This window comes from Podarcis pityusensis (genome assembly GCF_964106645.2).
Source record: "Podarcis pityusensis genome assembly, chromosome: 3".
Classification (NCBI taxonomy): domain Eukaryota; kingdom Metazoa; phylum Chordata; class Lepidosauria; order Squamata; family Lacertidae; genus Podarcis; species Podarcis pityusensis.
This window is the reverse complement of record NC_138026.1, coordinates 106,658,083-106,682,781: the sequence shown is the minus strand read 5'-3', so window position 1 is coordinate 106,682,781 and position 24,699 is coordinate 106,658,083. Positions and strand designations below refer to the sequence as shown.

General features: G+C 42.8%; 2 protein-coding genes and 2 long non-coding RNA genes across 11 annotated transcripts in view; 3 read left to right on the top strand and 1 right to left on the bottom strand.

Annotated features, from left to right (window-relative positions):
* TMEM178A (transmembrane protein 178A) overlaps positions 1 to 3,509 on the top strand; it is a 29,314-nt gene extending 25,805 nt beyond the window's left edge. For all 7 annotated transcript variants that reach the window (XM_080998695.1, XM_080998696.1, XM_080998697.1 and 4 more), the window contains 3 exons: positions 393 to 506; positions 1,309 to 1,446; positions 3,055 to 3,509. In XM_080998695.1, coding sequence (XP_080854821.1) covers positions 1,341 to 1,446; positions 3,055 to 3,296 — 348 coding nt within the window. In that variant the 5' untranslated portion in view covers positions 393 to 506; positions 1,309 to 1,340 and the 3' untranslated portion in view covers positions 3,297 to 3,509. The remainder of the gene's footprint in view (positions 1 to 392; positions 507 to 1,308; positions 1,447 to 3,054) is intronic.
* A 94-nt stretch (positions 3,510 to 3,603) lies between these two features.
* Positions 3,604 to 17,678, bottom strand: THUMPD2 (THUMP domain 2 tRNA and snRNA guanosine methyltransferase). 2 transcript variants are annotated; one of them, XM_080998691.1, is made up of 10 exons: positions 17,545 to 17,678; positions 14,486 to 14,618; positions 11,861 to 12,270; positions 10,815 to 10,892; positions 8,896 to 8,948; positions 7,914 to 8,001; positions 6,823 to 6,894; positions 6,405 to 6,519; positions 6,075 to 6,192; positions 3,604 to 5,735 (listed from the first exon to the last, which is right to left on the bottom strand). In XM_080998691.1, exons 2-10 carry the CDS (start codon positions 14,565 to 14,567, stop codon positions 5,396 to 5,398), a joined length of 1,356 nt encoding a protein of 451 aa, XP_080854817.1. In that variant the 5' UTR covers positions 14,568 to 14,618; positions 17,545 to 17,678; the 3' UTR covers positions 3,604 to 5,395. The 2 variants fall into 2 exon arrangements, with proteins under 2 accessions (XP_080854817.1, XP_080854816.1); XM_080998690.1 differs by lacking the exon at positions 17,545 to 17,678 and adding an exon at positions 17,025 to 17,321.
* A 180-nt stretch (positions 17,679 to 17,858) lies between these two features.
* Positions 17,859 to 20,604, top strand: LOC308473300. The gene is made up of 2 exons (XR_013984018.1): positions 17,859 to 18,775; positions 20,367 to 20,604. It is a non-coding gene; the product is annotated as an uncharacterized lncRNA (long non-coding RNA).
* Positions 20,605 to 21,591: 987 nt separating this feature from the next.
* LOC308473304 lies at positions 21,592 to 23,885 on the top strand. Its single transcript, XR_013984024.1, has 2 exons — positions 21,592 to 22,244; positions 22,276 to 23,885. It is a non-coding gene; the product is annotated as an uncharacterized lncRNA (long non-coding RNA).
* Positions 23,886 to 24,699: the final 814 nt, after the last annotated feature.

Below are 24,699 nucleotides of genomic sequence, written 5' to 3'. Positions count from 1 at the left end.
TGTCACCCCCTACATTGTGAAAGAAAAATCTTGCACCCGAGGGAAATATAACATACAGCTTCATTGCAGAAAGGATCAGTGTGCTAGTATGAGAGAGGCAGAGAACTGTCCTCTTCTACAGAGAGTTGTTTTTATTAAAGGGGTTAACTGGCCTCTTCTGAAGACTTGAGTCCTTCCACAAAGGATCCTTTTTGTTGCACAAGACCCTCCCTTTCCACCAATGAAAGGAAAAGGATTTTTGTGTGGTGAGGAATTGTCCTCCTTTGAACCCAGTTCTTCCAAGTGGTTTGCCCTTTGCTTGCATATTATTAACAGCAGATTCCTCACTGCTGAAGAGCTTCGCCTCGTTAAATGGAATTTGTTAAGCATTTCTGCCCTTCCATTTTGTAAAGGTATCACTCAGAGATGTACGGCAATCAAGTACCACTTCGCTCCACCAATACGCTTACGCAACATCCCGTTCAATTTAACCAAGACCATCCAACAAGATGAATGGCATCTGTTACGTAAGTAGTTAGGTTTTCATGATGCTAAATGTTGTTATTTACCCATCATAACATCCCCCCCCCCCCATGGCAGTCCAGGTCAGGAAACTGTGCATCATCTTGCAAAACCAGTCAGCTTTTGTTATCAAGCCCAGCAGCAATAGAAAAGGATTGAAAAGGCCTCAGGAAATTTCTCCTCTGATCCATACCCAATAGCCTCTTTACCTCTAGAAATGCATCACTGCACAGTTTCGTTAACTTTGTATTATTATTTTTTAAAAGGGAGTGGGAGAAGACAAGGGACAGGCAGGATGGATTGACACTTTTTAGGGCAACGGTGGTAAAGAGAGATCAATGATAACTACTTGTACGTTACAAATGGCGATCTGTAGATCAAAGGGGAGAAAAGACCACCAAACAGATAGATATTGTTCCCAATGCATTTCCAGGAAACTCTTTTATCAAGGGTGATTTTTTTATGCTTAGCGAAAACCACTTTGGTATGCTGCAGAAAAACGTCTCTCACTTTTTGTTGATAGTGGGTATGTGCGGATATCTTAAAGTGCAATTCTTTGTATTCAGAATCGATTCCAGCAGAGTTCAAGGGGCTTGTCCTCAGAAACATGTGCATATGATTAGACCAGCATTTGCCTACTCGACGCCCTCCACAGGTTTTGGGCTACAGCTCCCATCAGTTTTGCTGCCTGGGACTGATGAGGAGTTGTAGTTCAAAACATGGAGGAAACCCGGTTTGCCAAGGCTGAATTTTAACTTGTTTCACTGATGCATATTTAACCTCGTCCTCTCTCACTTCTGGAAACAGATCTAAGAAGAATCACAGCAGGATTTCTTGGGATGGCAGCAGCTGTTCTTCTCTGTGGGTGCATCGTAACTACAGTCAGTTTCTTTTGGGAGGAAAGCCTCACACAGCACGTTGCCGGCCTCCTTTTCCTTATGTCAGGTACTATTTCAGCTCTGCCTGCTATATCCTTATGTGTGTCAGGTTTTACTCCCATCTGTTGAAGAGTTGTACCACATAATCTGGCCAATGAGTTTTCACATTTTGGGCAGGTCAGCACTGCAAATGTAAACGGGTTTGATTGCTTCCCTCTTCCTTATCTGATAATCTTAATTCTACTAGGGAAACTAGGGATCTTTAGTAGAATTTGTGGTTTCCATACAAATTCGTAGCACTGGGGGAGAGAGGTGAAACCACAGAAAGATGGTGGAAGTAGAGAAATTAACCAAAAGGTACAATGGTCAGGGCACTGGAAAAGATAGAGACTGCCTTTAAAAATACTAAATGTAAAAAAAAATGTATTTTTCTACACAAACATACTTTAGCAATCATACATCCACAAATGTGTGTGTTGAGCAGTTGTATTTTCCAGTAAATTCCCTGCAACATTTTGAAGTTTCACATTCCCCCTCCTTGGTGTTGCCGTGTGTGTGTGCGCGCGCCACTATGTATTTAGGAAGCTTCCCTAATTCAAGGTGGTGGTGGTGGGGACTGAACCTCCACACGTTACCTAAGACCAAAGGGACACACCAGAGTCACTTATTCTATAAACAGACCTAAACAGGAAGCACAATTCCTGTGGAAGAGCTAAAATAAAGAGGGTTGTGGTGCCTTAAAAACATAGGAAGAGCCCTGCTGGACCAGACCAAGGGCCCATCTTGTTCAGCATCTTGTTCTCACAGTGGGTGCCCAGCTGGGTGCCCATGGAAAGCCCACAATCAGGATCTGAGTGCAGCAGGACTTGTGATTCCCAAACACAGGTACTCAACACAGCCATGAATTTGCCTTTAAAGAATTCACAGATTTATTATGCTGCAAGCTTTTGTGAATCAGAGTCCACAAAAACTTATGGTAAATCCGTGAAGCCTTGAAGGTGCCCTAAGCCATTTGTTTTCATGCTGCTAGACACTAATGCCTCTACACCTCTGGAAGTTGTGGGGTGGGATGTATGACCCTCTTTTACACACTGCTAGTTCTTCTAGATGACATGGGAAGCTGTGCTTACCTTGTGATGCTGGCTAACGCCTTAGACCTGGAAAAAGTAAAATCTCCCAGCATTTCCTTCTTGAAAAACAGTCATAATATTTCTCATCCATTGCCCACTCTCCTCCCACTTAAAAAAAATCTTATTCAGGCAGAATCTAAAATGACATTTTGAGGGGGTGGAAGCTTCTTAGTGTTGCAAATTACTGAAAGCCAAAAGAATGGAAAGACCATAGAAGGGTTTTTTTTGTCTACTCTGCTGTGAAACCTTTTTAAGCTGCTGGGCCTGATATTTATCTCCCTCCACCCCCGCAGGTCATCTGGTCACCCTAATAATTGCGCTTAATAATTATTCAAATTCTGATGACGGGCTAAGTGCATGGAACATGCTCACCATCACTCTTGTAAGAAAACAATGCCTGTTGACTTCTGGTTTCAAGATTGTCTATCTTTCATTTGCCTTGCATGTCTCTTGATGATTTTATCCTGGGCTATTTTGAGCTGTTAAGTAATTGCTGATTGTGCACATTTGGTAACCATGACATTGTGATTTTGTCTCCTTTGCAGGCATCTTTTGCACTATTTCTCTCTGCACTTATGCAGCAAGTGTCTCCTATGACCTAAACCGCTTACCCAAATTTATCTATGGTCTTCCTGATGACGTGGAACATGGATACAGCTGGTCTATATTCTGTGCTTGGTGCAGCTTAGGACTCATCGTAGCAGCAGGATGTCTTTGCACCACTTATCCACTCATTAGCAGGACAAAGATTAGCCATCTAAAGTCTACCAGAGACTCTTCTGTATGACTGCTTATCAGGGGATAATCCCTCCCCTTGAAAGGCAACAGGTGAAGAGTAGTCTTCAAGGATTTATAAGGGAGCTAAATTCATAATTCCAAGCACAAATGAAAACAAAACCCTGTCCCTTAAATACCAAACATTGTGTCTTACTAGCCAGGAAATACAGAGGATTTCTTCTCTACCTTCAGGGTGGCTGAAATAAAACGTTCAGACAACTGAGTTCTTGTGGAACTGATGACTGCAATTTAGCACAGTGTATATGCACACATCACAAGCGAGACAGGGCTGTTCTCACTCTGGTAAGAAACCTGCGTTGACAATGTAGGGCTGTTTTATTTAGCAGAGGTTTGTACATAAGGTAAATTAACAACCAACAACAACAACAACAACAACAACTCCCCAAATCTCAACCCTATTACCCTCGACCAGTCTTGGGTTGTAATCCTATACCCACTTACTTGGGGGTAAGCCCAATTGAACTCAGTAGGGCTTACTTCTGAGTTGACACGTATAAGATTGCACTGTAAAATACTTTAGACTTTAAGTGAAATAAACCTCCTCCTTTGGGTATCTTTAGTGGTTACCGAATGGTATTGTGTGAGAGACTGTGAAGAGTTCTGATGTTGTAAGTGGATGGGCAATTTGTTTTAGCAGTAATGTAGGGAAGGAGCTGAAGGGGAATGACTTCCAGAGTGCGGGAGGGGGACCTCTTCAGTAAACCAAAACGCCACTAGCAGTTCCTGTAGTAGAAAAAGTTTTAAACTACTCATCTGACTATTCTGCGGTAGCTAGATTCCTACTTTTAATGTATCTCTCTGAAATACATTTTGTATTTCATACGAAGCCAAATGCCATGTATAAATGAGTTTAATTGTACAAAAACAATTATATGACATTTAATATTGTTGGAAGTAACATCTGTTGTACAACCTCAGCCTCTTTGTCTAAAAAAAAAGTTTTGTGGTAGAACTTCCGTTGAAAGTGTTTGTAAAAATTTCCAAGTGAGTGACTTGGAAATGGGTCCTTCTTAAACCGTCATGTAAGTTTAAGACAAAAATACAACCTCGAGTTAAAAACTCTGTCTCCAGTTATGTGGCTATACTACTTTGCACCTTTCTGAATATTATCACTGGAATTTTACACCATTCTGAAAAGCATACTGGAATTTTCCAGTCATGTTTATTTTGGTTTACTTATGAAACAAGAGGGAAAAAAAGAAATCAATTTATTCCAAAGCAATTAAAATTAGTGCAAGCATAAAGGGTAGGAGTCCAATGAGCCCAATCAGCACAAGCCCTGTGCAACGGAGCTTCACCCTCTCCTTTTCAGTGCACTTCCAAGGGGTGATCAGGAGCAGAGTGCCCGGGGGGGGGGGGAGAGGGAATTGTTCCATCTAACACTCCGAAATTCTTGCACTGATGGAACAGTCACCTTAAATTCCTCCCTCACTTGGCTTACGTATAATGCACTGTCAAGCATGGAAGTTAACGTGTCGTGGTCAAAAGCGGCCAGACTACAGCTGTGTCCGGATTTTGTTAAAGACACAGGAGATGCACTTATAAGCCACACGTCTGCTCTCAAAAAAGGCAGACTTTTTTCACCCCTGTGATTTACGGCATCAGCACTGCAGCACACAAAATAGGGCACCATGCCCCTTTCTGCCAGCACAATGTCACAGCCTGCCTTGAGCCCCACCCTATTGTGGCAAAATGGTCCCATGTAAGCACCAAGGACTGCCACCAACTCCTTTATCAGGCATGGTATATCAGCTCCTGGTTGGCAACTTACTTTCCTAGGGGTGAACCTGCACCACATCCTTAATAAAGCTGCCTGCCAGCAAGCCCTGTTTACACTAACCACACCTTCTCCAGACCTCTTTTCTATCTAGATTGGAAAAGGAATTAAGCATCCTTAAAGGCCTAGATTTGGCCAAAGGCCTTCACATTTAGAGACCCTTGCTGCATACCTTTGGGGCCCACTGGAGGTATGGAAGCTAAGGCAATTCTGATGGCTGAGCTCTGGGCTCACCAAAGCTCAGCTCCTCCAGATCCATATGGTTCAAAGCAGAAGCTCCAAACTACTTCATGCACACTTGCTGAATGCTGCTAACTTCTTGCAAAACCTCCTGTTACCTTCTTATACTTGCATATGAATGCACCTGTTTTGCCAAGGCTAACTTCCAAGGATTCCACCAGCACCAGTGAGCCAAAAGTCATCCTTTTATCGCTGGTGTCTTCGCTCTCTGCCTCTTGAGTTGATAGGGGAACAGTCGTGGGGCCAATGCTGTTTCCTTTGGTGTTGCTGACTAACATCACGGTACTTTGTTTGCAAGGACTTGCAGGGATGCAGTTCTTAGTACCTAGACTGCTGGCAATGTCACCAGAGAGGCGCTTGTAGAGCTCTTGACTAAGTAGCAGCACAACAATCCCTCCACCACAAAGCACCCTGAAAGGGAACAACCAGAGGATAGTTATTAATATCCTTGTGCAGCTACAATATTTATTAATTCAGCAGAAGACTTTTCAGTGTACAGAGGCTAACTATACGGCAGTCATGACAAATCTTAGAGATGTTTATTCTAAAATCACTCATGGCCTTTTAAAAGCAACTAAGGACTACTGGCAACATGATTTTTATCTCCCTGTTTTAAATTCTCAACTTCATCCAGTAGGTAACATGGCCACGTTGAAATGTGACTTTTCATTTGTTTAGCCTGCAATACCATTAGCCAGATCCCAATCTGCAGTAGCAGTTCTTGTGCCTCAGATATCAGAACGCACATACCTTTCGATTTCTTGAAAAACGTCCGGCAGTAAGGTCATGTCTTTTGTTATTTTGAACTTCTTTCCAAAGGGGATGTCCGCAAGAACAACATCAATGCTTTCCGACTGAAATGGCAATGCTACGAGATATTTAGACATTTAAGCATGTGAAATGCTCAGCCATTATTCTCCTTTGTATATAATAATAACTCTAATTAGGGACTAACAACTGACTACAAGGCATCACAAAGTATTTGATGCAGTCACAAATCATCGTTTCAATTACAATAAAGGAAATATAAAGCAATAAATTGATTTGTATAGTACTGCAGATACCCTTGCCAGCTCTTACCTGTCACAGAAGCTTTCAGTAACCCGATTTTATCCACCAGGCCTGCAGCTTTAATATTAGTGTAGGCTCCTTCTAATTGTGAATCACTTATGTCAGTCCCTAAATAATGCACATTCTGAAGAGAAAAAAAACAAACATTTACATTAGTTTTTTTTTTTTAATCCCCATAAATTATCAAAATAATCACTGAGAATTAGGCATACTACCACCACCAACTGCAGAATCACGAGCTAGAAGGAATCAGCAGTTTGTATTAGCATGAACGCTTAATCTAAAAGTCAACAAATTTTCTAGAGAGAAATTCTGGAACCTAATTTTCAGCCCCGCTGCTGCATATTAGAGGTTCATTATTTACAGATTTGGCCACAAGATGCCATCTGTGGCCAGACATCACACTTGCTGTTATGACGGAGCTTACAGGCCATTCGGTCGCTGCTTCTAGGAGTATTGTTCCTAGCCCACATGTAGGATCCAGTACAAATGCACCAGGCTGTGGAGAAAAAAAGAAAGAAAAGCAAACACAACACTATTCCATCTGTCAAGACATTAGGAAATCTGTCTTCTGGTACAAAGATCTTATCTACCAAATTAAAGGAAGCAAGAAACAAAAGACTGAGCTTTACATGGTTAGGCTCCTCTGGTCAATGCTGTGGTCATTTAGAATAAACCACGAGAACAGACATGGAATACAGACGATGCTGTTGTACACAACAAAGATGTAGGAAGCATGGATTGAAGTCCTGCCTTAGTTGCAGGATCAGTGGTTCACCTTGGGCAACTGACTATATCTGAACCCCATGCCCCTGTCTGTGAAATTGCTCTACATTTCTCATATATTGCTAGCATCAATAGCAAGGGAATGGCAAAGCATTCTGCATAGTTGGGGCACTGTGTGAAATTAGTAAAAATGGAGCTATTGCAGCTGAAAGGCATGCTGTAAACTCATGTAGCCCAATCTACAAACATGCTTAAAAGTATCTGACTCAATAATACTTATATCTCGTTGCCTGTGGGGCACTGATGAATTATTTTCCATACGTTCATTAATAGTTCCTTTTCAGCAATCCTTAGAACAATGGTGTAGGGCAGGGCTGGCGAACTGGCGGCCCTCCAGCAGTTGAGGGACTCCCAACTCCCATCAGCCCAGCCAGCATGGCCAATGGAGAAGGAATGTGGTGTTGGGAGCCCAGAAACATCTGGAGGCTCATGGGTTCCCCGCTGCTGGTTTAGAGTATTCATTATGATTCCCATGATGCACTTGGGGGCTGGAGCCAAGCAGAAACAGCTCTAAACACAGCACCATTTTTTGTGTGTTCAGTCAGAAATTAAGTCTGCTTGGGTTCATTGGGGCTTACTCCCAAGTAAACAGGACGCTGACTGCCACCTTAGCCATTCTACGATTCTACACAAGCTCTCGCTTGCATTTAAAATACTTCCAGTGGCAAGATTCTGGTTACTGAGAATTGCTTGGTAACCACAGAGCAACTAAAACTCTACTTGGCTGATTACCTTGATTTCAGCAAGGGATGCCATAGCCCAGGCAACGGTAGATCGCAACCCAGCTGTTTTGATATATGATCTGCTTGCCAAGGGAAGTCTGCAAACAAAACACCATATCAAAATGTATCTCTCTCTCACACACAGAATTCTAATATACTCAAACTCTAAAACTATGCGCTATTGTTATTCCAAATAGATAAGAAGTTTTTATCCCCAAATCTTCAAATTTGCGAATAAGCTGGTGGCAAATCTTGTTTAAGATACAGAGACAAATGACAATGAGATATATTGTTGTTAAGTACTTAGGACTAGAACAGATGGGGAGATAGCCCCGAAGAACCAGTGGAAAATTGTCTAGATAAACAGATATACACACATGGGTACAGAGGAAGGAAAATAACTTTGCAAACAGCGGGACCAAAAGTCCATGATGAAATGCAAAAGACAGCAGTCACTGGTCACATTTAAACACCCCAGAACATTCTGGAGCTGACCTCACAAGTCACCATACTTTAATTCAGAAGTCTTTTGAACTGAAATTGGAAAGATCTTTTCCACTAAAGTAATTGTCTCCCTTCTTATTGTCAGCAAGAACAAGAGTTCCATCACAGTGACTGCTGCTATACCAGCCTGTTCTTATCTTGTATACATCTAATCAGGGCTCTGCAGAGAAATGCAACAAACTCACAGTTACTCCTTGCGTTTCATGGCAGTTTGGTCCTACTGCTTAGAATTTCCGCTCTCTGCACCAGTGTATATGTATATTATTTTACTCCATCAGCCAACTGAGAATAACAGTCCACAGATCTGATTTAAGGGGGCAGTAATTCATAAAGCCTCATGCCACAATTAAAATGTCAAGTTTTTAAGGTGCCATGGGACTCTTTGTTGTATTATATACAACAGGGAAACACAGTAACCCCTCAGAAATTTACTTCAATTAAAAGTGTCCTTTTGGACTCTGAACTGTAGTTTTTAATGCAGTATTTACCTGAAAACAGGAATCCCAATCACAGAGTAAATGTCATTTAGATGCACAAAGATCTGAAAGGCAATGGAATATTACAATGAAAAGTTACTTGCATTTTCAGCTTTAGCCGATTTGAATATATATATTCAAATGTCCTATCTCAATGATATTTTCAATGGTATTAAAAAAAATTTTAAACTAGCAAGCAATCTGATTCTCATACAAAAGTTATTATACTGGGGACTATCTGTATCAAATAGGTACACCTTGTGGGCAAAGGCAATCCCTGGAATAGTCAGATTTGCATGGAAGTTGCAGCTGTGCAGATCTGAGGTTGCACCATGGTGCATCTCTGCCAGTGCATATATTTATACTGGTGCTGAGGACTGAAGAACAGAGGAAGAATTGTGGAGAAGAACCCAATGCAGTGCTGAACTCCTCATTTGTTTCTGCCTGGCTGAGAGTGGCATTAGCTGTTTCAGAGACAGCACTACACCATCCATGGGAGTTTAGCACAGGGTTTTGACAGGAAGTCTGTAGGGCTGGGCTGTAAATTCTATAAGGAAAATATATATGAAAAATGTAAAAATAAAAAAAGCACTGCCACAAGCATGAACTATCAAGGTATCAGTTTTATAGTCTAAAATTTGTCTTTTATCTATTGATTCTACTACAGTTCATATTCAGTTTTTCATTCTATCCTTTGTTGATAATTGAAATGTCTGCTTATCCTGTTTCTTCTGGTTTAAGCCTCTTCTCTCTCTTTTAATTTTTTTTGTTCATTTTTCTTTCTTTTTGCTTTAATCTTTATTCTCTTCACAGGCTTCCTTTATTGTTGCATTTTGTTTAAACTTCTGAGATTAAAGCATCTTCACAGATTTGCCCTCTTCCATATCTAATTTCTTTGCTTTCTTTCAATTCTCCTTCTTGGCTCCTTAGTATTAAATTCTGATTAAATCACCACTCCCTTGTGCAACTTCTTGCATATGAGATTTCACTACTCCTTGCAGACCTTTATGCATGTAACTCCCCTTTTAGATATCCAGCTAGCATGCTCTTTATCCTGCTTTGAAGTTATTTTAAAACTCATTATCTTTGCTCTTTCGTCTTTGCTTATTGTTAGGTGAATTACAGAATAAGACTAATTTTAAAACAACTCTGGATGTTGCTGATCAGAAACTTTTATTAGGGATGATGGCAATGATAGTCTAGTAACATCCCTGCTTTTAAAAGAAATCAAAGGGGTTAATCTCACCCAGGTGGCAAAGTTTCCTCCTTTAGAGTGCGGTGCTGCAGGTACAGATCTGTGCATTAATTCTAGTATATTTTAAGTGAATTTATAAAATATAAAATTTGCACAGGGCTGCCATTCATAAATCAGAGAATCTCATAACTGCCAACTGGTTGAAGGTCTTCAGACATTAAGCATCCAGAGACTGGTTATTGCAGGATCACTGTGCTCTATTAGTACCTTGCTGTGTTAAAAACCTCTTAAGGTACCTGGATCTTTCCATTGTTAGAGACAGAATACTGGGTTAGGAGGACACATTGGTTTGATTCCCAAAGCCTAATCTCAAAGGGACTTTGAGAGGAACTTCAGTGTACAAATAAGTACAACTTAGTCAGATCAAGACCTTTATCTGAGGACCAAGAATCCACAGAGATTACCCACATTTCAATGTACAGTGGTACCTTGGGTTAAGTACTTAATTCGTTCCAGAGGTCCGTTCTTAACCTGAAACTGTTCTTAACTTGAAGCACCATTTTAGCTAATGGGGCCTCCCACTGCCACTGTGCTGCAGGAGCACAATTTCTGTTCTCATCCTGAAGCAAAGTTCTTAACCTGAAGCACTATTTCTGGGTTAGCAGAGACTGTAACCTGAAGCGTATGTAACCTGAAGTGTATGTAACCCGAGGTACCACTATATTAACTTTGTTACCTCTATGTCAGGATTTCTCAAATCTGCTTTCCATCCAAAATTCTTCATAAGAGCTGTTCCAATTATCCTCCCCATCTCCTGAAAAGACAAATCAGCAATGAGAGGGACCTGAGCATGTGGCATGACAAATTGCTCCTGAAACTTAAAATGGCCAGGAAGAAAAGAAGACGGGTTAGGCTGAGATCAGTGGAAGCTAATCTGGTGACTTCCATATCTTGTTATGTTAGAAACAGTTCCCATCACCCTTGACCATGGTGGCTGGGGCCAAAAGATCTTGCAGTCTCAACCTATGCATGCCTTCCTTGAAGCAACTCCCGATAAGTTCTATGTAGCGTAGTCCACGTTAAGGACTGAAATCTTGAAATGACACAATCCATAATTACTTGGAGGAAGCAATTATTTCATGGAATATTCTTCCAAACTGAAGACATTTTTGAAAAAGAGTTCAAAGAACGGAATTAATTGCTTCTTCCACGTTCTCATCAACATCTACTAAGAGCGTTCTGCTTTATAAGACAAGACGTTATTTTTGCTTGATAACCAAACCTTCAGAATAGCAGTCTTTAAATTTATCTCGAGTATGGATAATCAAGCGTAATTCAGCACTCCACACACACACACACCCCCCTTTGCCAATTAATAGGAATTCCAAAAGATGGTACAGAAGACAAGTCTGTAAAGCTCAGTTTGCTTTAAAAAATATTATTTAGGATGCAGAATGCTAATGATTCCTATACAGCCCACTCAAGCAGTGCTATTTTTTCCTTATGCATCTGCCATTCAGAAAACTTAATGACTACTGATTATGCATAACGAAGAAATAAACTCTCAGCCGCCTGCATAATAATCTGGGCTGGCAGCACACAATCAAGAACATTTAACTATTTCATTAGCAGCCTGATGCTGTATGTTGGGATTGTGTTAAAAGAACCTGCATGCATCTTGTTTGTAGATAAGAACATAAGAATAGTTCTGCTGGATTCCAACCAGTGGCCCATCTAGTCCCACATCCTGTTCTCACAGTGGCCAAAGAAATGCCCACAAACCTGAGCAGTAAATATTTTTGCAAGGGCTCCACTACAGCGGCAGGAAACTCTGAAGCTGAAGCAACTGCTGCTCTCGCCAGATTTCTCTTGAGTAAGTTCAGGAGTCTTTTCCAAAAACGATCTGCCTGAAGACAAGCTGTTGCTGTTATGAACCTCGGAGGTGTTACAACTCTGTTGGTTTTCTATTTGAGTTTCACCAGAAACTGTCTCCGATATTAATTCTCTCTTCTGTTTTTTATTTTGGATGCTGCCCTCCTCTTCCAGCTTCCGTTTCTGGGAGTCTGGACGTTCTTCACACCTGTTTTCTTCTTTCACCTCCTGGCAATGAAGACTTCTCCAAAGAGTAACCATATCCAGCCAAAGCCTGGGAGTCTCATTTACAAGTTTTTGAATGTCATGAATTACTCTGCCTAAAAGAAATGAAGAATCTAAACTCATGTAATCTTTAACACATAAATAGCACATAACAATAAACTGTATATTTTGAAGTATTATGGAATATATTCCAAGGACTGTTTTCTTAGGGGGTGAGGGAACGTAATACTTTTCTCTCCTAAGACCCATGCTTCCTCCCCATCTTATCTAATCCGCCAGACTTTGCCTAGCAAGCCACTTTCCTCCTTCCTGGGCCTGGCATACTAAGACCTAAGAACCAAACCTAAGAACCATAAAGCCACTAAGCTGCCTTAATCAGCTGGAGAGCTTGTGTTCAAGAGAAACATTCAAGCAAGTTTAGATTGCAATTCTACACCCAAATACACGTAAGTCCCATTGGGGCATAAGTCCCATTGAAATTCTGTGTGACTTCCTTTGGCGTAAACATAGCTAGGATTGTGCTATTATTTTTAAGTAGGTGTTAAACTTGTATGAAGCCTATAGTTATGTTTTAGCTATTTAGAGAACAAATGAATGTTTTCATTCCTGCTTTTGACTAAAATAATAAGGGCTTTCTTACTTTTTAATTAAGCAAATAACACTGAAAGCTATCAAATCACTGTTTTCTGTTTTCAAAAAAGGGGTCTATTCCTCAAACACCAGCTGCATGGGATCCCAGAGATGTGTCAAGGTGTGATGATGATGGTATACTAGTTCATACATCTTGCTGAAGATACAGCTCAGACTCTAGAATCCCACATGTATGCCTGTGTAGATCTAATGCTCCCATGTGGTTGCCTAAATGTTCATGAGCAATATGGGCTAAACAAGCAAGGTAAAAAGAAAGGAGGCCTACACTACCCTAGACCAGGGTTGTCCAAACCATGTGTCACAGCACGTTAGTGTGTCAGCTGCAGTGTGCAGGTGTGTTGTGTGAACTCTCCCTGCACTGCTCCCGGGGCTGGAAAGAAGTTTAACCTCCTGTTTGCTAGTAAAACTGAATTACTGTGTCGCGAAATGATGTCTAAAAAGTGTGCTAGGAAACGTTTGCAAAGCTCTGCCCTAGACATTCAACACAATTTTTATTCAAAATGGGGTTGAAAGGGAGAGGGGAGCAGGGACTTGCTATGATAGGCCCCTTTCAATTTCCCTATTTATTGAATACGCATCTCGTCCTTATTCCAATGAGCGCCGAGCAGCAGCTTAAGCTTCACAACAACCCACTTAGGTAAGTGAGGTCTTGAGATAGTGTCCACCTGTCCAAGTACACCAGAGAGATGTCTTGGCTAGAGAGTTAGCTCCTTTGGGGCCCTCTGCAGCTTGCATGCTGAAGACAGAGGAAGCCCCTGGCAGCTCCTTCCTACCACCTCCTGGAGCTGCTGCGATGGCCATGTTGCCTGTGAGCTGGCTCAGTACCATATCTGCCTACAGTGCTGCAACAGCAGCAGCCAAGAACCTGAGCTCCCAGTGAAGCACACTGGGAAAGCTCCTCTAGATGATGCCCCCCAAAAATCCTCACCCAAGATCCAGCAGCTAGCCAAGGACCTGTCTGACCTCAATGAACTGCTTAGGAGAACCCTCAGGAGCCAGAATATGGGTCTGTGCTGCTGATGGCTGTGATGGCACCACCAGTAACCTGTAACTTGCCTTGTAACGTGCTGTTCACTTGGGATGAATAGCAGCTGAAGCTGGATGAGCACCTGAAAGGCAAGCTGTATCTGCCCAACAAATGTACACTCTGGGTTTGTCCCATCGCTTTCTCCCAGGAAGACACAAGGTGGTTACCACTGAATTGGACCAAACGGCAATTAGGTTTGCCATTTGGTCCAATTCAGTGGTAAAAAGTGTGTTTAAAGAAAAGGGAAAAGCAGAGCATGGAAGAGCAGAATAACCAAAAACGTGCATATTTTTTTTGGACAGGCCTTCGAGGAAAAACAGTCCTGGTCCACAAAATTCACTGAACGGACAGATTTAGCAGTTTTTAGTATTGCTTGTTGTGTTTACTTTCTCGGTTATAACCTGCCCCGAGGTCTACAGATAAAGGGCAAGATGCAAGCTATGAAAAATAAATAGCTGAGCAGGAATCTGAATGACCGCTTACCACATTGAACCCCAAAGCTACTCAGCACTGACTCCTTTTAACAAAGAAGCAGGAAGGTTATAGGGTAGTCTTTCTCGCTGTGGAAGGTTACAGGAGATAGGCCTGCACGAGGCAAACCCACAAGACTACAGTAAAAAAAAAAAAATTACCTTTATTTCTAGAGATGGAAAGTGGAGGATATTTATTCAGCAGCAAAAACAACCGCTCTGCAGACTTCAGCTCCTTCAGCATACTCAGCTCTGCCCTGGTGGTGAAGAAGACTTTTCCCGATACATATTCCACCTTGACAGAGAATGTACACTGATTATATAGTAAATCTGAAAATGGAATTGCCCATAAATGATTTGTTTATTATGATTTAGCCAGTTGATTTATACCCTGCTCTTCTACTTTAGTCCTCAAAGCAGCTCACAACACTAATAAAATGGGCTGAAGCCACATGGGATTTGAAAATGGGATTTGAAACCACAGTGGACCTTTGCTTAGCCTTGCAAATGTGCCAGCCGTTTTATTGTTACACTGCTAGGATGAAGTCATAGTCCCAGTTATGACCGGGATGCAGACATTGGGTGGACTGGCACCTTACACTTTCCCAGGGAAGTTTGCCTGGAGCTTTCATTATACAGTGGTACCTCGGGTTAAGTACTTAATTCGTTCCGGAGGTCCGTTCTTAACCTGAAACTGTTCTTAACCTGAAGCACCACTTTAGCTAATGGGGCCTCCTGATGCCACCGCGCTGCTGGAGCACGATTTCTGTTCTCCTCCTGAAGCAAAGTTCTTAACCCGAGGTACTATTTCTGGGTTAGCGGAGTCTGTAACCTGAAGCGTATGTTACCTGAGGTACCACTGTACACCTTTAGGCGCCTGGCAAAAACGTTCCTTTTTAACCAGGCCTTTGGTTGATCTGATTGACATACTATGACAGGAGTCAGCAAACCTTTTCAGCAGGGGGCTGGTCCACCCTCCCTCGGACCTCGTGGGGGGCTGGACTATATTTTTTGGGGAAAAGAACGCATTCCTAAGCCCCACAAATAACCCAGAGATGCATTTTAAATAAATAAAAGGACACATTCTACTCATGTCAAAACATGCTGATTCCCAGACTGTCTGCGGGCCGGATTGAGAAGGTGACTGGGCCGGATCAGGCCCCCGGACCTTAGTTTGCCTACCCATGTCCTATGCCCTTTTAAAATGTGTTTTTTTGTGGGGGCGGGGGCTATTGGGTTGTTTTTATTTTTATTATGTATTTTGTGGTTTTATATCTTGATTTTATTCTGTGAACCGCCCTGAGGTCTGCAGGTATAGGGCGGTATATAAATTAATAATAATAATAATACTAATTAAACTTAACGCATACCCAGAATGCACACGACTGTTCCCAAAGCATCACAGCAGGAACCACAGTTGCCCCTCACAGAGCTAGAATCCTCAGCACCCTTAAACTACAGTTCCCAGGATTCTTCTGTGGTTTGGGGTGCGCGGAGAACTAGATGTGCTTTCAATGCGTCCTCAACCCTGTTTTGTGGGCAACTCCCCCATTGACCACTGAGGGTGTGGGGAGCTCTCCTTTTGAGCAAACAGGGAGAGGAGCTCCAGAAGGGAGAGGCCATGAACATGGCCGGAATTGATGAGGCCCTAAGCTACTGAAGGTAATGGGGCCCTTTATATGTCCAGCTGTCCTTTGTCAACAACAAATTGTTGCTGTTTTTTGTGTTCAATATATGCTATATGATAATTTATGGACCTAATAGGTATCTAAAGCCATTTGCACATAACAAAATATGTATTTTATCAAAGTAATTGTTGAACTGAAATACAATTAAGAAGAAGTATATTAATACAATGGACGCTTGGGTTGCGAACGTGATCCGTGCGGGATGCACATTTGCAACCCACAGCATTCGCAACCCGCAGCAGCGCATCTGCACACGTGCGGGTTGCGATTCGGCGCTTCTGCACACGCGCAAAGCACAATTTTGCGCTTCTGCGCATGTGTGACTGCTGAAACCCGGAAGTAACCCGTTTTGGTACTCCAAGGTTTCGGCAGGTGCGTAACCCGAAAAAACGCAACCTGAAGTGCCTGTAACCCGAGGTATGACTGTAGTGAAATAATTATTAAGCTCTAACTTAAAATTACAGTGGTACCTCGGGTTACATACGCTTCAGGTTACATATGCTTCAGGTTACAGACTCCACTAACCCAGAAATAGTGCTTGAGATTAATACAGTAACTTTGCTTCAGGATGAGAACAGAAATCGTGCTCTGGCGGCACGGCGGCAGCAGGAGGCCCCATTAGCTAAAGTGGTGCTTCAGGTTAAGAACAGTTTCAGGTTAAGAACGGACCTCCAGAACTTAACCCGAGATACCACTGTATGTAGCTTTAATTTTATTTGCTTTTTATCTTATATTTTGGAAATGTACATCTAGTTTTTTTACCTTTACATCTGGGGGGGTGCAAGAGAGTGGGGCCAAGAGAGTGTTTAGTTTATACGTCAATCCGGCCCTGGCCGTGCAGACGAAGCAACCTAACCCCGGGACAGGTCGCTCGTCTGCACCGCCTTTCCGAAGTCACAAAGGGAGCGTGTTTAGCCACCCATCCTCCTCTCCGCCGGCAAGGAGGCGGAGCGAGGCTGTCGGTCCGAAGGGATTCGCCGGACTTTCCTCGCAGCCCGGCCGGAGGGCCTCACCTGCGCGGCGTCCAGCCGAGTCCGCACCTCCCTCAGCAGGAAAGGCTCCATCCCGCGGCCCGCCGTGCAGAAATAGCGCGCGGGGAGGCCGGCGCGGCAGCAGGGCCCTTTCGGCGGAGGCTGCCCGCCCTCGTCAGCCATCGCGGCCCCGCCGAGAGCCCGCCTTCTTCCGCCCAGGCGCCGGGAGCCGTTTGCCTCCTACAGGCCAGAAGCGAGGAAGGCCGCCGGGGCTCTCCTTTGCCGCGCCGCTTCGCTTCCTTGGGGGAAGGGGGGAGAAGTCCCCGCCTTGCTTGGTTTCGTCCCTTCCCAGAGGAGGCGCCATGTTTTCCCCTCTGGGGGGGAAGGAGCCTTGGCCGCCCTTCACTTTGAATTAGGGGCACCCGAGGGTCATCTAGCCCAACCCCCTGCGATGCAGGAATCTCGGCTGCAGCATCCTTGACAGATGGCCAGCCAAGCTCTGCTTAAAACCCCCCAAGGAAGGAGAGTCCGCAAGCTCCCGAGGGAGTCAAACAGCTCTTACCGTCAGAAAGTTCTTCCCGATGTTGGGTCGGAACCTCCTTTCTTGTAACTTGAAGCCATGAGTTCGAGTTCTACCCTCCAGAGAGCAGGAGAAAATAAGCTTGTTCCCTCTTCCAGGGGACAGCCCTTCGGATATTTGAAGATGGCTATCTTATCTCCGCTCAGTCTCCTCTCTTGAAAGCTCCTTCATAAGGCTGGGTTTCCAGATCATCTCAGTTGCCCTCCTCTGCACATGTTCCAGCTTTTCAATAGCCTTACTAAATTTGGGCGCCCAGAACAGGACACAATATTGCAGGTGTGATCTGACCAAAGGAGAATAGATTGGGACTATGATTTCCCTTGATCTATACCCACCACTATTCGCTTCTTTGGGGCTATTTTTTTTTTTTTAAAGCTTTAGGAAGTGCAGCCTTTATTTATCTGTTTGCTGCATTTATATCCTACCGTTTTTCTCCAAGCAGCTCAGGGCAGAAAACATGGTTTTCTTAATCCTCGTTTAATCCTCCCCTACCAACCCTGTGAGGTAGGTTAGGCTGAGAGGCAGCAGCTGGTCCCCAAGGTCACCCAGTGAGCTTTGTAGCCCAGTTAGGATTTGAACCCTGGTCATAGTCCACTCTAACCACTGTGCCATGCTGCCATCCTATGCATGCCTACACAGAAGTCCTGCTGAGTTCAATAGAGTTTAATGCAGAACTGAAAGACACTGCCAGCTGGTGGGGTGGGGTGGGTAGCCTAGTACTGTACTGGTTCATAAAGGTTTTGTGCTGCACTTAAAAGTCATGACTTCCCCCAAAGGATCTTGGGAGATGTAGTTTACTAAGGGAGCCAAGAGTTGTTAGGAGACCTGGTTCCCCTCACAGAGCTACAATTCTTAGAGGGGTTTAACAACCATTCCCTCTTCCCTGGGAACTCTGGAAATTGTAGATCTGAATATTCATACTGATTAAAATTATTTGGAGGACCAGTTATTCCTGAATAAAAAAAGGAAGGATCAAGAAAGCATAAACAATAACCCACAGGTATTGGATAGTCAGGCTGATTGATTCTCTAGTTGCAGAGGTTTACTGGCCACCCCTGTTGGCATGGTGACAGCCTGGGCAGCATTCAAACATGGACATTCTGATGTCACACATGATGTCATAAACGGGTTATGCTCAAAAGTCTTGGCAGAGTTAGAAGCAGTTAACAGTCAGCCCATGTCTGAACTCTGGCAAGGTGGATCAACATGGCAGGTAATAAATAAATATTGGGGCTATATTGACTTTTATCATAGGGGAAGTGCTTGGGAATGAGTAGAGTTTATCTGACACTGCCCCCTACCCAGTAAAATTAATTGATAAACCAACAACCTCTACATAGGAAAGGCCAGAGAAACCTGGAAGAATAATCCAGAGATAACTGAACATTTCAAAAGGGGTTTGAATTATAAAACTGCTATAAACTGATGAAAGGGGTTGGGGTGAATTTACTGAATAACATTCAATTGGAATCGTTCATTCGTTGGAATTGTTCATTGAGATCTATTAGAACTAACTTCTGCAAGCAGGCTTCCAGCTACGTACAGCTATTAATTAGGCATAGGGCAGCAGAGCAAAAATAAAATTTGCTGGAGATTCCTGCATTGATAGCTCTGTAGTTGGAGGGATTTACCATACTCCTGACCCCTTGCTGTTGGCACGGAGACAACCGGAGCTGAAGGCAAACATAACATTCTGCTGTCATGAATGATGTCACAGACAGCATAAGCTCCAAATTCTTGGCAGTTGACAACAGAGAGTTAACAGACAGACCAAATTTGAACTCTGGCAAAATGGATATTTGTAACAGGTGATGAGTTTATTTGTGGGGAGGGGATGTCTATTAACCTACAAACCACTCCATGCTAATCAGTACCTTGCCCATCTAAGTGTCACAAAGGAGAAGCTGCTATACCTTTTTTGCAACTGCTATAAAACTATCTGTGAATGTTCTAGTATGCGTGTGCATGGGAACCCCCATTAAATCAAAGCCATTCAAGCAGAGGAGTGTGGAAATGTATAGTCTCCCTTTGAGGCAGAATGTTCGAAGATTCAGGACTGATAAAAGTGCTTCTTCACTCAGTGCATAGCGTTACTCACCACCACAGGCAATGACCAAGTGGGATGGTTTTAAAAGACGATGAGATAAATTAGCCATAGGCAAACTCGGCCCTCCAGATGTTTTGGGATTACAACTCCCATCATCCCTAGCTAACAGGACCAGTGGTCAGGGATGATGGGAGTTGTAGTCCCAAAATATCTGGAGGACTGAGTTTGCCTATGTCTGAGATAAATGAATGGAAGATAAGGCTATCTGTGACTACTAGCTGTGGCTACCACCCAGGAGGACTCTCCTGCTCAATGCCTGAGGATCCCAGTCCTGCCACTCACCACCTGGCCCAGGGCGGGGCCTGATGGGCTCTATAAAGGACTGTTGCCGCTGGGCAGAGAGGACTCCATTTTGTTTTTGTTTTTTGTTTAAATTGCTGCTATTTTTAGCCTATGTCATTTTAAACTGTGATATTAATGCTGTATTCTTAGTTTTAGATTTTGATTTATGTGGAAATTGTTTCCCATTTGGTTGTGCATTTTTTGATGTGGTTTATTTATTGTTTATTGTTTTTTGTAATTATGTAAATCTTGTTATGCTGTAAGCTGTCTTGAGCATTGCTTTTTTAACTGTGGAAAGGCGACATACAAATAAAAATGATGATGATGATGATGATGATGATAGCAGCAATGCTCTAGAAACTGCAGGAGGGGAGAGTGATCTCATTCTCAGTTCCTGCTTGTGTGCTTCCAACAGGAATCTGGTTGGCTGCTGTGAGGACACAGGATGCTGGGCTAGACGGACCATTGGCCTGATCCAGCCAGCTCTTCTTATGTTCTTACATTCCCTTTACTTCAAAGAATGAGGAAGGCATTCCAGGCTGGAGGACTTTGAGCACATAGGAACACAAGACCACCGGACTGAGGAGTCGGCATTGAAAACGAATAAGCAATGTATATTCATTTCATCTAATCGCTAGAGGGCAGTGTTGGCATTTGAATGGTGGATTTATCTCTGCTGGTTGACAGAACTTGAGCAAAAACGCTCAATAATTCCCTATCAGGATTTCTGATCTGTTTGAATAATTTGGCACCACAGCAATCTTCTGATTTTCACAGAGCTGGATGAAATCTGTATAAAATCAGCAGATGAATGAGGCTTATATTCTGTTTAACACTTCAGGTCCTGATTCCTGACCTAGATTGGGTTGACTACCAGAATGCACTTTCATTCTCTGCGACCTTTCGGTTTTGTTTTAACTGGTAATTCATTTCCTTTCCTTTCAGAAAGATGGCAACGAAAGTGCAATGCCTCTTGTGTTTATGAACCAGTATGGATTGCTTGCAACTAAAAATTATGAATTCTATCAAGGGATTTTAAGCGATATTGCTTCCTTGCTGAAACTAGAAATTTTAAAAACTCTAGATCAGAGGTGGGTAGCCTTCAAGGTTGTGGGATCTGTTTTTCTTTTGTCTAGAACCCCAAGGTTCTAATAGCAGCCAAGTGCAAGATAAAATGAAAGAGCAGGACACCTCTTCAGCCAGGTAAGTGCCTTCAGTACTAGAACTGAGCTCACAGTCCTTTCACACACAAAAATCCAGACCCAGTTTCCCTATACACTTTCTTTGTTTCGGCAGCCTAATTTGGGGTGGGGTAGATTTTGTTAAGCAACAAAAAGTCAGAAATCCTTATTTACTGTAAATCAGCCAGAGATGTTCGAATAGATCTCAAACTACTTTCTGACCATCCCTGTTCTAAATCTGTAATCTGGCTTACAACAAAAGCTCATGACAGGTAAAAGGTAAAGGGACCCCTGACCATTAGGTCCAGTCGTGACTGACTCTGGGGTTGCGGCGCTCATCTCACTTTACTGGCCGAGGGAGCCGGCATACAGCTTCCGGGGTCATGTGGCCAGCATGACTAAGCCGCTTCTGGTGAACCAGAGCAGCGCACGGAAACACCGTTTACCTTCCCGCCTAGTTATCTACTTGCACTTTGACGTGCTTTCAAACTGCTAGGTTGGCAGGAGCAGGGACCGAGCAACGGGAGCTCACCCCGTCGCGGGGATTTGAACCGCCAACCTTCTGATCGGCAAGTCCTAGGCTCTGTGGTTTAACCCACAGCGCCACAATGACAGGTAGCAGTTAGTAAACATTTTTTTAAAAAAGGTTACCTGCCCTTGATGAGACTCAGGAGTTGCCTGCACTCTGAGCTACAAGGGAGTTTTTATGTATTGATTTAACCCACGCTCTTTATCTGACTCTTTAAGAGGTTCTCACAGCAGTGGCTTTAAATGACTCTGCATAGTCTAGTGTGCTGGCAGAGACAAGGCATGCTGAGTAAATTTAGGGACACAGGAAGTTGTCTTATACAAAGACACACGCTTAACCTAATTTGATACTGTCTATGGTGCACCCATTGACTCTAGAGTGGCAGAGACTGGGACCTCTTGTAGGCAAAATATATGTACTTCCACTGAGCTGGGACCCAGCTAGAGCAGTTGAGGCCCACTAAGCTGCCTTCATTTTGTGCTGAGTTCTCAAGAAGCTTGGAAGTGGCAAGAAAGGGGCTATTTCTGATGTTTCCAGGGAGCCTGCTGCAAAGGAAGCAAAGCCAGCCCTACCCTTAGGCAGGGTGAGGCAGTTGCTTCAGGTGGCAGATACAGTACTAAAGGACAGCGAAAAGCAACAAGATGTTGGGGGACAGAGCGAGGTGCACTATGTTGCCTTCTCTGTGCCCCCAAAGCTACCCCGCTGCCCTCAGGTGCTGAGGAAGATGATGTGCTGTTTGCCAGTGCTGACGTAAGATTTCTGTCTGGTGGGCTTCTAGCTGCAATGGCTATGTTCCACCTTTACTGTCAGAGGCAGTACCGGTATGTTTCTGAAAACCAGTTGCTGGGAATCACAAATGGGGAGAGTGTTGTGCTCAGGTACTGCTTTTGGGTTTTCTGGTAGGCTGTTGGCTCTTCTTTTTTATTGCATTTTTGAAAATTACAGAGAGAAAAAGAGTACCGGTAAATAAGAAATTACGCCCAAATACAGAAAAAGGAGAGGAAAAGAATAAAAGAAAAAATACAAAAAAGAAAAAATATTAAAAATATGCACACAATTGTTCAAAGGATACAAACCATAATTTAAATAGCTATACAGTGGTACCTCGGGTTAAGTACTTAATTCGTTCCAGAGGTCCGTTCTTAACCTGAAACTGTTCTTAACCTGAAGCACCACTTTAGCTAATGGGGCCTCCCGCTGCCACTGCGCCGCTGCTGCACGATTTCTGTTCTCATCCTGAAGCAAAGTTCTTAACCCGAGATACTATTTCTGGGTTAGCAGAGTCTGTAACCTGAAGCGTATGCAACCCGAGGTACCACTGTACAAAAGGCTCCCAGAAAGAAATTACATTAATATTTCTTCTTTTCTTTCTTTCCTTACAATCACTTTCTTCCTGTTCCACCATACTTCTTTGAATTCCTGATATGTTAATTGACTTCCCTTTATATCTCTTTGCAGCTTCAACACTTCTCATTAGTTACCAATAATCTGTATTCCTTTATTCAAATAATTTTTTCCATTATATCTGTGAAATTAATCTAAGCACAACCAAGTATTATTTTTGGAACCATATTTAGTCCAATAGTTTTTGAAACAAACCCATTCCTTTTTTACCTTGTCACCTGAGTGGTTTCTTATTAGTTCTGTCATTTTGGCTAGTTTGAGATACTCACACTATTCTTTTGTTGGTATTAGCTCACTTTTCTGGTATTTTGCTATTAATATTCTAGCTGCTGTTGTCAAATAAAGAAACATTCTTTTATATTTGGGATGTTTATCGTTAAAATGCCTAATAGGAAAGCTTCACATTTCTTTAAAAATGTATGTTTTAGCATTTTCTTTAGTTCTTCATAAACCATGTCCCAAATTTTTTTGATTTAGCGACATGTCCACCACATGTGGAATAGGGTTCCTTCATTTTGTTTACATCTCCAACACTTATTACTGTTATTTTTATTTATTTTGGCTAATTTGCTTGGGGTCACGTACCATCTGTGGATCATTTTCAAAAAGTTTTCTTTTATCAGATAGCACGTGGTGAATTTTTAATCTGTTTTCCATACTTTTTCCCATTTTTCTATCTCAACTGGATAACCAAAATCGTGTGCCCATTTCACCATCACTTCCTGCACCTCCTCATCATTAAGGTTCCAGTCCAATAGTAATTTATATGGTTTTGATCATTTTTATTATTATTTAATAAAGGTTCTTTTTCTAAATCTGATATCTTTGTGTCAAATCCATTTATTTTTTAGTCTGACTTGAAAATTTCATTTAACCGTTGGCTCTTCTAATGTTCTGTACATAGAATAGGAAAGATCCATCTTGTCTGAAAGTGGAGAGGTTACACTTTCCCCCTCAATCTTTCTGTTGTATGAAGAGGAAGTAGGAGAAAGGGGTTAAAATTTCACTCGCTTTAATTTTTGAGAAGCCAAGGAACAACAGGAGAGATGATGCAGGCTGCTTCATTCTTCCCAGGCAAGGTGAGAGATTCCTTTCTAAGCCCTTGTGAGATGTGCAAAAGAATTGGGAGCTGGGGCTCTCCCAATATTATCTCGACTAGGTTAATTAAAGGAGCAGTATATAGCTTTCAAAGTCCCCCGATGGATCTCAGACTTTTAAGTGGCAGTCTCTTCTTCAGGCAATTCATGCAGCTTCATAAGCACTGGGGACTTCATATTTCATTGCAAATCACCCCCCCCCCTTTTTTTTGATGAAAGGGTGAGAAAACGAATTCCTAGGTATGATGAGATGAATTTGCCAAGGATAATAGAAACACATTCTGTTAGGCTCTCTCGTGCTGCATTGCAGGACCAGAGGAATGTGAAGGAAGGGAGCTGAGCGAGTCTTAGGACAGAGCAGGAAGCAGCCGTTATATCAGGTCAGACCATTGGTCCATCTAGTTCAGTATTATCTACACTGGCTGGCAGCAGCAGTTCTCCAGGGTCTCAGACGGAGATTGTTCTCATCATCTGCTAGTTTAGGAATCGGACTCCAGGTGTTGCTGGACTACAGCTGCTATCATCCCTGGCTGTTGA